The sequence below is a fragment of the Geotrypetes seraphini genome, chromosome 1, assembly GCF_902459505.1.
Source record: "Geotrypetes seraphini chromosome 1, aGeoSer1.1, whole genome shotgun sequence".
NCBI classification, from domain to species: Eukaryota; Metazoa; Chordata; class Amphibia; order Gymnophiona; family Dermophiidae; genus Geotrypetes; species Geotrypetes seraphini.
This window is the reverse complement of record NC_047084.1, coordinates 519,943,971-519,958,154: the sequence shown is the minus strand read 5'-3', so window position 1 is coordinate 519,958,154 and position 14,184 is coordinate 519,943,971. Positions and strand designations below refer to the sequence as shown.

At 39.3% G+C, this 14,184-nt stretch overlaps 1 protein-coding gene across 3 annotated transcripts in view; it reads right to left on the bottom strand.

The window, feature by feature from the left end:
• The window catches only part of FBN2 (fibrillin 2), a 617,508-nt gene that overhangs the window by 252,501 nt on the left and 350,823 nt on the right, over positions 1-14,184 (bottom strand). For all 3 annotated transcript variants that reach the window (XR_004537713.1, XM_033928968.1, XM_033928969.1), the window contains one exon: positions 10,887-11,006. Coding sequence is in view for 2 of the 3 variants with exons in the window: in XM_033928968.1 (XP_033784859.1) it covers positions 10,887-11,006 (120 nt within the window). In the remaining variant the exon portion in view is untranslated. The remainder of the gene's footprint in view (positions 1-10,886; positions 11,007-14,184) is intronic.

Genomic DNA, 14,184 nt, shown 5'->3' with positions numbered 1-14,184 from the left:
GGTTTAAAATAACATTTAAACAAATTTAACAATTAAGACATATCTTTATATAAAAAAAAAATTTCTAGACTGACGACAATTACATACAGGGTAATTACGGACCTGAAGGCCCCTAAACATAAATGGGAAGGAGGGGAGAAATACAATTAATATAGAAAATGTGAGAAACACTTATGGTAAACACAAAAGGGACTGGGAAATTGAATGTAAAAAACAAGAGTAGATTAATCTCTAAGTTTCAGATAATCAATTAAAAGCATCTTTAAAAAGAAAGCACTTTAAATTACTTTTAACATTTTTTATATTTTTTTCTTTTTTTAAATCTAAAGGAAGAGTATTCCAGATCATAGGGGCTGTCACAGAGTAAAATGGAAGTGCGACGAGTACCGATTATTTTTAAAGATGGAATATTGAGATTGTATTGAGATATAGATCTTAAAGCTCTTGGCGGATCATATGGGATCAAAAGTCTGTCTATGAATGCTGGTGTATTAGTCTGTAACGTTTTGAATGTCAATAGGGCGATTTTATAAGTTACCCTGTGTGAGACAGGCAACCAGTGGGCTTTTTGAAGCAAAGGGGTGACATGATCAAATTTCTTTGCGCCAGAGATTATCTTAATGGCTGTGTTTTGGATGAGCTGCAAGCGTTTTAAGTCTTTATGATAGATCCCTTTTAATAGATTGTTACTGGTTTTCAAAATTACTTGTATCCATACCTTTATTTTATATTTAATTGGCTATAGAAGGGGTTCCCAAACTCATATAGGTGCACTCTTTCAGAATTTCCATAACTGAATTGGTGGGTCCAACAAAACTGAATTCAGGATATGTGACATCAAAGTAAAACTTTTGACATAAAAAAGTTATCTGTAGCAAATTCATGAATGTAATTTTTGGTTAATTTAATTTTTTTTTTCCATAAAACTTGTACAGTATTCCTTAAAGGGCCTTTTTACTAAAGTGCATTAAGCATTTAGGCCCTGATTCTATAAACGACGTCTAGTTCCTAGGTGCCATTGAGCACGTCTGTTAATCCTCTACTAGGCACCATTTATAGAATCACGCCTGAGCATTCTTAGGCACCAGTAGGCATTAAATTCTTAGGCGCACTGGCATTTAGGCAAAGGTGTTCTTGGCCATATGAGTAAGGCAGGCCCCTGCCAGTACCTAAGTGAAACCATGCCAAAAATCTGTCCTGAATCTGCCTCTAACTATGCCTACTTGCTAATAGGTTCCTCGGTGTAGACACTTACCTCGAAGTAGTAAGGGCCTACCAAGTTAGGCGCCTACTGGCTAATTAAATTTTTTAAAGTTTTTTTTAAATTATTATTGATTTTTAATAGCGTTTTTAATTATCAGTGCTGATTAAACCAGTTAAAAAAATTAAGTTGGGCATATTTTATAGAATCAGGGCCTTACTCCCTAATTCTATACAGGACACCACAAGTTAGGCTCCAATTTTTAGCAGTTAACTGGCTAAGATAACCGCATATATAGGACCATATTTCTATGCAGTTCTTCAGAGCCAATTAGTGCTGAATATTACTCTTAAGGCTCCTTTTACAAAAATGTGGTAGTGAATCCTGGCTTGGCAAATGTGACGAAACCTATAGAAACTAAATGGGCTCTACTGCATTTGCCACACTGGGAACAGCTACCATGGCTTTGTAAAAGGAGCCCTTAATCGGTTATATTTTTGCTGACTCCATATATCAAGAAATTCAGTGACAGAAGCTGCATATGACCTGTCATTGGATTTCCGGGTGTAATGCCAGTGGCAAACAGCAAAACACTGATCACCGTCGGTTGACTATTGGGCCTTTGACGTATTGTATTTTAAGTTGTTATTCACTACACTGCTATGGACTATCCTTGTACTTCAGGAAGGGGGACTATAAAGATTTTAAATAAATAAATGCTTTCTCCATTTTCATTTTCCAATTATATCACAAGAATCAGACACTTTGATCAGGGCATATCTCTTCTCTCGTTAAGCCTGTAAATTGCTGTCTATATTTATTGGTCAGTAATCCTATTGTAATCCGCATTGAATCCTTGTTGAAATTTTGTGGGGTATAAGAAACTGTACAAGAGGCTGCTGAAAAGTTCTCAGCCCAACCAAGAAGAGAATGATGTGAAGCCATGAAACCTACAAGTTCTTGATACTTTTCGTTTCAATTATATAAAAATTTATTAGATAACATTTCAGTAACTTCAGAAGACTAATATATAGGAGCAAGACAGATATTTAATGACAGATGACTCCAAATTTTTACTACATAAAATGGAAAATATTTATCATAAATGGACCTATATCTTATACCTTTAGTAATAAGAAAAGTCAAAAGCAACCGAGCTGAATTTCTACTGGTAAAGGAAGATTCTAATAACGAAACCCAGAAAGCAAAAACTTCAGGAGCCCAGCCAAATAGAGGTTTATATACCAAATAACAAATCTTAAAAGTCAGCTCGTGCTACCACAGGAAGCTAATTCTTCACTAACAAGAGGCGCAGCATGATCAATTTTCATTTTATGAAATATCATTTTTGTAGCTACTTCAAACCCAGTCTTTATCCCCTAGAAAGACAAATGTCTCCAAAAGAGCGTCATTGTTCCAATACTATCAACATCAGATTTTTCTTTCTGACATTTGTGAAAGTAGGCAATGATCATCAGAAACAGCAGTGTACTATGCAAGAGGTTTTAAACTCTTTCTCCCTCTATATATTCATCCTTCTTAGGGGCATTTTAATTAAAGCTTAGCATATACTAATAGAATTAACGCATGCTAAATGCTAAGAAGCCCATGTTATACCTATTGACTTCTTAGTATTTAGCGTATGCTAATTCTGTTAGCACACACTAAGTTTTAGTAAAGGGGTCCCTTAGTTTTTATAAAGAAGAAAAAATTAGGACATGGCTGTAGGAAAAACAGAAAGGCTAACTTATTGGGTTTTATTTCCTTATAAATTAAGCTAAAAGTATTTTTTTCTATCTTTTACTGCCCATTTCATTATTGTGCAAATTCACTTGTAAACATGAAAGATTAAAGTGCAGCATCGATTTGAAGAAAGCCAGCCAATAATAACCTTGTGGCTAACTTTGAATGGGGAACTGAATATTGCCCTCTGAATGCTTTTGAGTATTACTTGTTCTCACTGTTTTCTCTGTAGACTCACAGAGAGGCATTTTCGATAGGATGTCTAAGTCCCACTTTGGATGTTTTCAAAAAAACATCCAAAAATCGTGAGGAGAAAATGTCTATTTTCGAAACCAGAAGACAACTATCTAATTTTTTTGAGAATGAACTATCTAGAAATTTTGGACCGTAGTGTGTCTATCTTTCTTGGCTATTTTTGAATATAAAGATGTCCAAATGCAAAATGTCCAACACTAAGCTATTTGGACATAGGCGGGCCACCATCTATACTACAGTAGACTGACTACATAAACATGCCAGAAGAGCAGTGGGGCACCTTAAGGGGGCACTGATATGACCTTCACATAAAGGGTGCCAGGTATATACAATATCTCACCAGAACCCCTTACACTGTATGCTGTGCCCCCAAAAGTTACTGGATCCACCTGTCTACCACCCCAATAACCCTTATGGGTGCAGGTATCACCTATATGTCAGTACAGTAGATTTTGCTGAGCTCGCACATCCCACCCCCCAAGTGTACTAGTTATGGTGGGATATGGGCCATGTCCTTTCTCTGGAGTCCACTACACTGCCCACCGTCCCTGTGTGTTATTGTACTAGGACTGGCCCTGCTGTCTGCAGCAGTCATTTAGACACATATGCACTGTTTCGTTCAGATCTTTGGGGGGTGGAAGGGGAATAGTGACTAGTGGGTGTGTGGGGGGGGGGGGGCATGCTATCATCTGGTCAGTTTGGGCACCTTTTTGGCCCTTATTCATTTTAAAACAGGTCTAGCCCCAAACTTCCAAATTGTGCCCTGGACATTTTATAAAAAGTTCAATTATCATTGCAAAATATCCACGTGCTAAGCCCACCCAAATCCCACCTCCAAATCGCCCCCTTGAAATTTAGGTACACTCAGACAAAAAGGCTAGCAAAACATCTAGAAAGTTGGTTTTGAAAATGGTGACTCGGACGTTTTGGCGAGTAAAACATCCAAGTGTCCATTTATGCCGTTTTTTGGACTTCTTTCTGTTTTGAAAATGAGCCACGTATTGTTTCTGACAATTGCTGATTTGCAGGCCAATGCAGTAAGCTGCACTATCTGTTAGCCACAGCAGAATATGCTTGATTTTGCCTTTCTAATCCTACTCCCTGATACAGGAAAAAAGATTAGCGATGGAAGTGTAAAAAAACTGCGCTAAAAGGGTAGCACAGTGGGCGTGCAAAATTAATCCCAAGAGCTGCATTAAAAAACATTCCTCAATGTAAAAAAAACTATGCTTTTTCTGGCACTGAATCTTTATGTCAGCTCTAGGTTGGCATACAGATGCAGGGAGGGCGCAGAGGGTGATCTGAAACCTATGATATTCCCACAAAATAATAACAAGAGGACACTAGAGGGTCATCAAAAATCTATATACAAATGTATTAAACAAATACCAACGAGTCAAAATAGGCAAGAAAGCAAAATTCCACCATATGGGATATACATATATACAAGCATGCTTTACAGAAGAACTTGACACGGAGCAGTGTTTTGGCAAGAAAACGCCCGCTTCAGGAGTAACAAATCAAAAAGGACTCAACTAATAGTTTGCAACGTACCCTCAACCACAATTCAAGGTAACTTGCTAACACCATAGATGCACATCATTGTCAAATGGCCCAATCATTACAGAATGAGCCTTGTAGCAAATAACATACATTTATGGCATTAGAGCAAATTAAGCTTGTGAATGAGCCGCCTCTAAGTATGTCATTATTACTAGATAAGAGCTTTTACACTTAATCTTTGTTTTTCTTAAAGAAAATTAAAAAAAAAAAAAAAAAGAAACCTGTTTTAAAAGAACTGACTCAGTTTGGGCAGTTACAGTTTTATACAGCGTTTGAGCAGATGCGACTGCTCATGCTGAGCCATCTAACGCCATAAACTATTTGCTCTTTTAAACCCAGAAAACTAAGGGGAGGAAGTGACATAGGTCATAGCAGAGAGATTTTTTTTATTCAGTCTATTAAGATAAACCAAGACTTTATATAAACAGAACCACTCCCAAAGTTACTCATCCTGACAGTTTGACTGGAAGCATAAACATATTTATTGCTAGTTATATCAAAGGTCATGAGGAGGGGTAGAGGAGGGAATAAGACCTCTTATTCCCATTTCTCTGCCTTTTGTCAGCTCTTGACTTTCTTTTTTCACTGAATGTTAATGATTTTAATGAAATCTGAGACATGCTGAAAGAAAGAAAAAAAATCAACTACTAAAAAGTTATCATGTAATATTAATCTATCATGGTCAGCTTTTCTTAAATGCCAGCCATGGTAGTTAAGTTAAAACATGGGTTCTCAGTGCCACTCTATGGATATTTAGCCACACTGAATATTTGGGTAAAGTGGCGAGTGCCCCTGCTATCCAGATAGTAGACGTGTTCAATTGCTATCTGCATAGATCTCTAGTAAAGTTGAAACAGCTATTTTGCTTTCAATGTTTCCAAAATCTTATGTATGATATGATTATATTATGTTTCTTACATCCCTGCTTTATCATTTCAAGCCATAAACCTAAACTTATTGGTTTCCTGTTTACTATAAGGATAGAACAAATTTTGAAAGATTGGAAAAATACCAGGTTCCTTAATCATATTTTTTTTGGGTGGAACACACAGTTTGCCCCTTCAACTGATACAAATCATATGCAGCTGAAAAAAATGTAAGTCATTTCAGGGTGTCAAAAATCTTTGGAACCCAACAGATACGTTAATCTTACCATTTGTCTGGAAATACAAATCTTTGATCCAACTCTTTCACAGTTGTCAATTACTCTGCTGATATATTTTGTGATATAAAGGTTTATGTATTTTGAAATTATTCTAGTAAGGATGTTACTACTTTAAAATATGAATAAAACAAACTAAAAAAAAACCCAGTTATTTTTCTGACCAAATTTATCCAGATAGGGAGCAATTCTATAACAGGGCACTGCAATTTGGGCATGCCAATACTACGCACTAAGCACTACATCTATAATGACATCTGTGAGTCAAGATATCAATTTAGAATACTTCTGGCCTATGTAAAAAATGCTGACACGGCACCTATTTTGTCAAATGAAGTATGGGTGCTGAAAGAATTCGTTGCCATCTGGAAGAAAAGGTACATTATAGTTCAAGGGTAAAGTGTTATGTGGTTTAATTTTATATGTATGATTTTTGATTTTTATTATGTATGTGATTTTGTGATCCGCCTTGTTAGAGGCGGACTATAAATAAAATCCATAAACTATAAACTAAACTATAGTGTAGGTCATAGAAACAAAGAAAAATGAAGGGATATAGGGGTTGATTCTGTAAGCGGCACTTGTTGCAGCAGGTTTTTAGAAAACCAGCACCCCCTGCTGCATGTCAATCACAGACAGGTGTCACTTCAAGAATCGGGGATAGTGGCGCCTAGTAAGGACCCTAGGCGCTGGAAACGTAGGTCAGGGTTTTATAGACCTACATTTCCAGTGCCTAGGGTCCTTGCAGAATCGTGGCCAGTGGCACCTACTGACACCAAAGTCCAGTGCCGCCCCGAAAAACATCCACTTCCAGGTTTGATGGCACTAGGTGCCAGTCCCAGAGAGTGCCTAGTGATACTTATTTTTAATGAGTTTTTAATTGTTTTTTAATGACACAACTAATTAGCATGCCACTTAAAACCAATTAAAACATTTAAATTAGGGGCCGGCAAGTGCATTCTAGGTACCTACTGGTACCTAATTTTCGGTGATTTTTTGAGAATGCAGACCATAAAGGCCATGTGGCCTATCCAGTCTGCCTGGCCATGCCATATACTGTACCTTCCTCTCCCTTAGAGATCCTATATACTTGTTCCAAACACGGTGAATTACTGTCTTTGTCTCCACCACCTCCACTAGGAGGCCATTCCATGAATTCACCACCCTTTCTCTGAAGAAGTATTTCCTCAGATTACTTCTCAGTCTGTCCCCTTTCACCCTCATCCTATGCCCCCTCATTCCAGAGTTTCCCTTCCACTGAACAAGACTGACCTCCTGTGCATTTTTGCCATAGATGTATTTAAAATGTCAATATACTGTTTCCCTTCTTCTGTCCAAAGTATACACACTGAGATCTTTAAGTCTGTCTGACAATACCGCACATAACAGTGAGGATCAAAGAGATTACCAAAGTAACACTACAGACATTCGTGAAGTCTCTACTGTAAACAACTAAGCCAATGTTCAAAAATTCAAAAACTGTCTGGTACAAAGTTTACCACCTATTTTTAGAAGTTTTCGTCTACTGTTATTTATAAAGAAAACAGTATACTCGGTTAGCCAGGACTATCACACAACTGGCAAAAAAATCACCAGTGGAAAAAATAAAAAAACCCTGAAGCACCAGCGGCAACGTCTTAAGCCGCAAATCTTCCCTCTCTTCCTCAAGCCCCCAATCAGCTACGACCTCCCCTCCCTCCCTCCCAACCCGAAGCAATAGTGGTCCTGAGTTGCAAAGACCTCCTCCTGTCCTCAAGCCCCAATGTGGCAGTAGCAGGCGGCAGTCCTGAACAATGAACTCCTTCACTCCCTCCCTTATCCGAGTGCAGCCTGTCAGGAGGCCAGTCAGGAGGCTTGAGTGAGGGAGGAAGGAGGAGAGCTTTGTGGCACAGGAGCATTGCCACACTGGTGCTTCAGGGCAGGAGTGGGAGGGGGAATTTAGAGCATGTTAGACAAGATTTCTAACACACTCTCAATTAACCAGAAAAACCAGTTATCCGGTATCCACCAATCCCTGTGGGTGCCGGATAACTGAGATTCTACCTTACAAGTTTTTCTAGATGCTACAAAGGCCATACAAAGACACTGTAGACAGTTTCTTTTGATGAAACCCTGGGATTTGGCTCTGTGGGGGTTTGTTTTCCTTGAAGTTTCCATGCAACTGTGTGGTTAAATACTAGTTTTCTTAGAGTAGCACTGGTCTAATAGTGACTGTGGGAAGCATTTGTCATCGGAAGCAGTTTAATTTGAAGTTGGGACGAGCAATTCCAAAAAAGAAAATTGCATGATGATTTAAAAGACCCATAAGATAGGCCAAGAGCCAAAACACTGGCAGTGTCAGGTCTTTCATTTGAAATAAAAAAGTATTTTTCCCAGTTCTGCAGGAGTTTACCCTTCTTTGTGGGTGTTATTATTTTTAATTGTGTATTTGGATTTCCCTTTTTTTGTGTGTTGTATTAGACAAGGTTTCTAACATACTCTCAATTAACCAGAAAAACAGTTAACCGGTATCCACCAATTTCCGTGGGTGCTGGATAACTGAGATTCTACTGTACAAGTTTTTCTAGATGCTACAAAGGCCATACAAAGACAGTGTAGGCAGTTTTTTTTATGAAATCCTGGGTTTGGCTTTGTGGGGTTTGTTTTCCTTGAAGTTTTCCATGCAAATGTGTGGTTAAATACTAGTCTAAAATATATGTTTTCCTTGATCCTTTTCAATTGACCATGTTTTGAGTGATAAGATAGTAATAGCTAGACCATAGTTCTCCTTTGACTGCAGTGGTGGGACCTCAGCAGTAGGATTCCAGAAAGCTCCAAATTATTAATTTTGTCTAAATTCTAGGTACTTTCTTGTATTAAGAGTGATTGAAGTTCATTCTTTTTTTCCTTTTATTATTTGATCTCCTGTTTCCTAATTTATTGTGAACTTGTAACAATTTCCAAATTGTTTTTCCTTTATTAATCTGATTATGTATTTTCATATTGAAATATTCTAGTGCAAAAGAGACATGGGTCTTGACAATTGGGTTTCTTCCTTTCACCCGTGAGAATTGCAGAAGGCATCATCTACATTTTTCAACTCCACCTCCTTGTGTCACTGGGCAGTGCCTCGGCTCCCCAGTTTTTTCTTCTGCAAATAAGTTGAGGTTTCTTTTCATCCTAGCCTCGCTAGAACTGATGGAGGCTTACTTAGATATTACCATTTTCCTAGAACACAGAAAGATTTTTAGGTTCCATATACTGGAGAGGCATTCCCAGTTTTTGGCGTTCCCCTTCAGGTTAGCAATGGCACCTCACACCTTTACAAAGGTGATGATGGTTGCTGCAGCACACCTACACAAAGCAGGGATCCATTCTTGGTTGAATGGTTAATCAGAGCCCCATCCAAAGGTGAAGGTCGCCAGGCAGTGGCACAAGTTGTCCAGCTCCTTCAGGACCTGGGATGAATTATCAATTTCTAGAAATCACTTGGACAGGGTCCAATCCCTGGAGTACCTGGGGATTCTTTTCAACACAGCAGAGAGCTATGTTTTCCTTCTAGAAGTATGCAAACTGAAGCTAAGATGCCAGATTCCGGAGATCCTGGCAGCACCAGCTCCTACGGCATGGTACTACCTGCAGTTGCTGGGGTCCATTTTAGCGACCACAGATGTGGTGCATTGGGTGAAAGCTAGACTACATTCTCTTCAGAGTGCACTACTATTCCTCTGGTCTCCGCAAACGGATCTGCTCCAAATGCAGTTGCCTTGGATGGCAACAGCCTGTCACAGTCTGCGCTAGTGGCTCCGGCCAGAGATGCTGTCCAAGGGATTACCTCTCTGTATTTCTTCTTGGGTGATACTAACGATGGATGCGAGGGTTGCCCAGTTTAGTCCCGCTGGTTGCCCTCTCAGAGAAACTGGCCCATCAACAGATTGGAACTGAGAACCATTTTGGGTAGCAATGCAGGCCTTCTAAAAGTCCCTGGAAGGCAAAGCGATGGACTTGGACTTGGCACCAATTCTTAAAAGGAAATTAAAAAGCCACAAGATAAGAGGCAACATCCTACTTACTATGGACTGGTATCTGGTTTAAAAAAGATAGGAAACAGGGAATTGGACTGAATCTATCATCTACAAAAAAATTCTAAACAAGTAAGTGACAAGTGTCAGTAACTTACATGTACATGTGTCAAATTCACCAAAACTGAATGACTAGGAAGAGCTAATTAAGGAAACAAATAATTCTGAAGTGGCTTTACATCCAAGAGAGGCAAATACAATTGCTCTCCAATCAATGGTACAAATCCCAGGTCCAAATTAGTAGATAAACTACTTCAGAGTGCCTAACTTTTAAGTGCCATTTATAGAATTTCCCACATTAACTCCATGCAGGTCCTGTGCACTAATGACCTCGACATGCCTCCATTCCCTCTGACTACGCCCCCCTCCCAAGCCACTATGGCCTCTCTTTCTCAAGCTCTGTTTTATCTAATTGCCCTGCCTTTTCATAGCCTCATATTTAACATCACTGTAAATGTACCACCGCTTTAACATGGAACATCGCTGTATACGTACAGTCTCTTCTTTAGTATATGCCTTTTTATTACTGCTATTTATGTAACATCTTTGTAAATGTAATAACACTGTAATATGTATCATCGCTGTAAATGTACAGTCTCTTCTATTGTTAACCGCATTGAACTTCCATGGTATTGCGGGATACAAGAATAAAGTTATTATTATTATTATTATTATTAATAAAAAATGTAATCTTGAAAAGTGCTGCATTAAATCTGAGCTTAGTGTATGGTAAAATCCCACATTACCATATGCTGAGCCCAGATTCTAACACATTTTAGTAAAAGGGCTCCTAAACTAGCATGAAAATTCTCCTAACTTAGGTGCTTAGGTCAACTCTCTTTACAGAGGATTCTTAGTTCAGCTACTTTGAATATAAGCTCTGAAGAAACAATAGGCTTACCAATGCAGATCAGCCCAGTTGAGTCCAGCTTACTGCCATGTGAACATTCACAGTTGAAAGAACCAAGAATATTCCTGCAGGCGCCATTGACACATGGGTTGCTCTCACATTCATTTATATCTATAACCCATAAGAGACAGACATGATTAGAAATGCAGTTCATTTCAGGAAAATATGATTGCCTATAAATGCAGTAACCACACTGGCAGGACATATGAAAAATTCAGCAGTTCCATATTCAAAATATATAAGACGACGCCAAGAAAAACATGCAACATGGTATTAACCACTTAACCAAGTGCTGTTGAAATCTTAGTCAAAATTAGGAACCAGGTCACATTCTTTATCACTCAGATAAACTGCTCTGGGTAGACCGCTAGAAATGTTTAAGAGAAAATTTTAGGAGCATCCTATATATCAGAATAAAAGCCTCCCTCAGTTGCTCTCCACTACACCCGATTTCTCATTTAATCTTCTCTCCATATCCTTGGTTTTTAAATATTCTCTTATTCACTCTATCTCAGTCTTGACTCTTCACCTCCTTAATGCTCAATTCAGGAAAATATCCCCCTGGAACTGACCCACCAATCCACAAACTGTCCTCATCCCAAAACCTAATTATCCATACTACGCAAACATTCAACCACAATCTACTGTACATACTTCATATTGCCATATACAAATAAACGCACACATAAGCCCATAGGCAACGCAGAAATTCATTAACCCATATACAGTAGGAAATATTTTGGTTTACCTAGATTTGCCTTGAGAGTTCAGGCATTATTATCATCTCAACAGGATTACAGTAATAGTATTTATGTTAGTTGCTCAAAAGTTATGTTAAAAATTTTCAGATGATTCAGAACACAACTGTTATTTTTTTCTGCTAACAGATTTGACAGAGTAACTCCTTTCTTTGTCTGATTGCATTGCCACCCGATTGAGGCTCATATATAATTTAAGATCTGTATGATTACTTTAAAAATATTATGTGGTTCAACCCCAGCTTATTTAGTAGGTTCTGTTTTAATATCTCATGGTAACTCTCACTATTATCTTAGGAACTAGATGAGCTTACATCTTCCAACAGTCAAAGTAATTTGGTCTCATAAACATGTTATCTCCTCATTCGTGTATCGAATGATTTTAATTTGGAATTCCCTTCCTATTGAAAGTAAATATTTAATAGATTACTTGTAATTTAGAAGAGCAGTTCAAACATTTTTTGTTTAGAGAATATTGGATTGATGGTTAATTATTAATTCATTTACCCCCCACCCTTTTTTTTTTTTTTTTTACAAAAACACAGAAGAGGTTTTTAGCTCCAGCCGGCGCACTGAATGCTCTGCACTGCTCCGATACTCATAGGAACTCTATGAGCATTCAGAGCGCCAGCTTGCGTGGTTTTGTAAAAAGGGGAGGGGGGTTAATTCTTTATATATCATGCAGTATTTCCTGGGATATTCCCAGCCCTTTTTTTGTGACCTGCTTCAAGTTGGATATATGCAGGAACTGGAAAGTAAAACAAATATATAGTGAGGTTGGAAAGAATTGCATGAAATATATTCCAAATGCTTTCCCTACTTATTATTCTTCCTAAAGGAAGTAGGAAAGAATTATACAAAACTGGTCAATATATGTATGTCTCTCTGTCTATTGTAGGGCAAAATAACTCCCTTAAAATTTAATGGAATGGAATGAAACTTATGAAAAAAAATTATAATAAAGGAAAGAGGATGTGATTTTTTTAAGTTCAAATATGATGAGTACAGCTAGGAGGTCATCGGAGCCTTCAAAATGGTGGCATTCCTAATGAGTCTCCAAAGCAGTTTTGCCAAGTTTCCCTACTATTTTTATTATTTATTTATTTATTCTTAAAAAGGCTTATATCCCACATATCTACCAATCTATGTGGGTTACAATATATATGCACATTCAATAACAGTCTAACAAAACATCATTCTATAAATTCTTTACAATAACCATCTACAATCCAAAAAGCACAGTTACTTACCGTAACAGGTGTTATCCAGGGACAGCAAGCAGATATTCTTAACGCATGGGTGACGTCACCGACGGAGCCCCGGTACGGACATTTTTCACTAGAAAGTTCTAGTTGGCCGCACCGCGCATGCGCGAGTGCCTTCCCGCACGACGGAGGAGTGCGTGGTCCCCAGTTAAGATAAGCCAGCTAAGAAGCCAATCCGGGGAGGTGGGTGGGTCGTAAGAATATCTGCCTGCTGTCCCTGGATAACACCTGTTACGGTAAGTAACTATGCTTTATCCCAGGACAAGCAGGCAGCATATTCTTAACGCATGGGTGACCTCCAAGCTAACAGAGAGGGAGGAGGGATGGTTGGCCATTAGGAAAATAAATTGTGTAATACAGATTGGCCGAAGTGCCCATCCCGTCTGGAGAAGGTATCCAGACAGTAGTAAGTAGTGAATGTGTGAACTGAGGACCAAGTGGCAGCCTTGCAGATTTCCTCGATGGGCGTGGAACGGAGGAAAGCCACAGAAGCAGCCATAGCTCTGACCCTGTGGGCCGTGACAGCACCTTCCAGTGAGAGACCGGCCCGAGCATAACAGAACTCAATGCAGGCAGCAAGCCAGTTGGAAAGCGTCCGTTTGGAGACAGGACAACCTAGACGGTTAGGGTCGAAGGACAAAAGGAGCTGAGGAGATGAGCGGTGAGCACTGGTACGGTCAAGGTAGTAAGCAAGGGCACGCTTACAGTCCAGCGTGTGCAATGCCTGTTCCCCAGGATGAGAATGGGGCTTAGGGAAAAAGACAGGCAACACAATGGACTGGTTGAGATGAAAGTCCGAGACCACCTTGGGAAGGAATTTAGGATGGGTACGCAGAACCACCTTGTCATGGTGAAAAACAGTGAAAGGTGGGTCGGCAACCAGTGCATGCAGCTCACTAACCCTCCTGGCAGAGGTGATGGCAATGAGGAAAAGCACCTTCCATGTAAGAAATTTGAGTGAAGTTGTGGCAAGAGGCTCAAACGGAGGTTTCATGAGTGCTGATAAAACCACATTCAGGTCCCAGACGACTGGAGGAGGCTTCAGTGGTGGTTTGACATTGAAGAGGCCTTTCATGAACCGGGAAACCAGGGGATGGGCCGTAAGAGGTTTTCCGAGGATAGGCTCATGGAACGCAGTGATGGCACTGAGGTGGACTCTGATTGAGGTCGACTTGAGGCCAGCGTCGGAGAGAGAGAGCAAATAGTCCAGTACGGTTTCCACCGCCAATGAGGTGGGATCGTGGTGATGAAGCAGACACCAAGAAG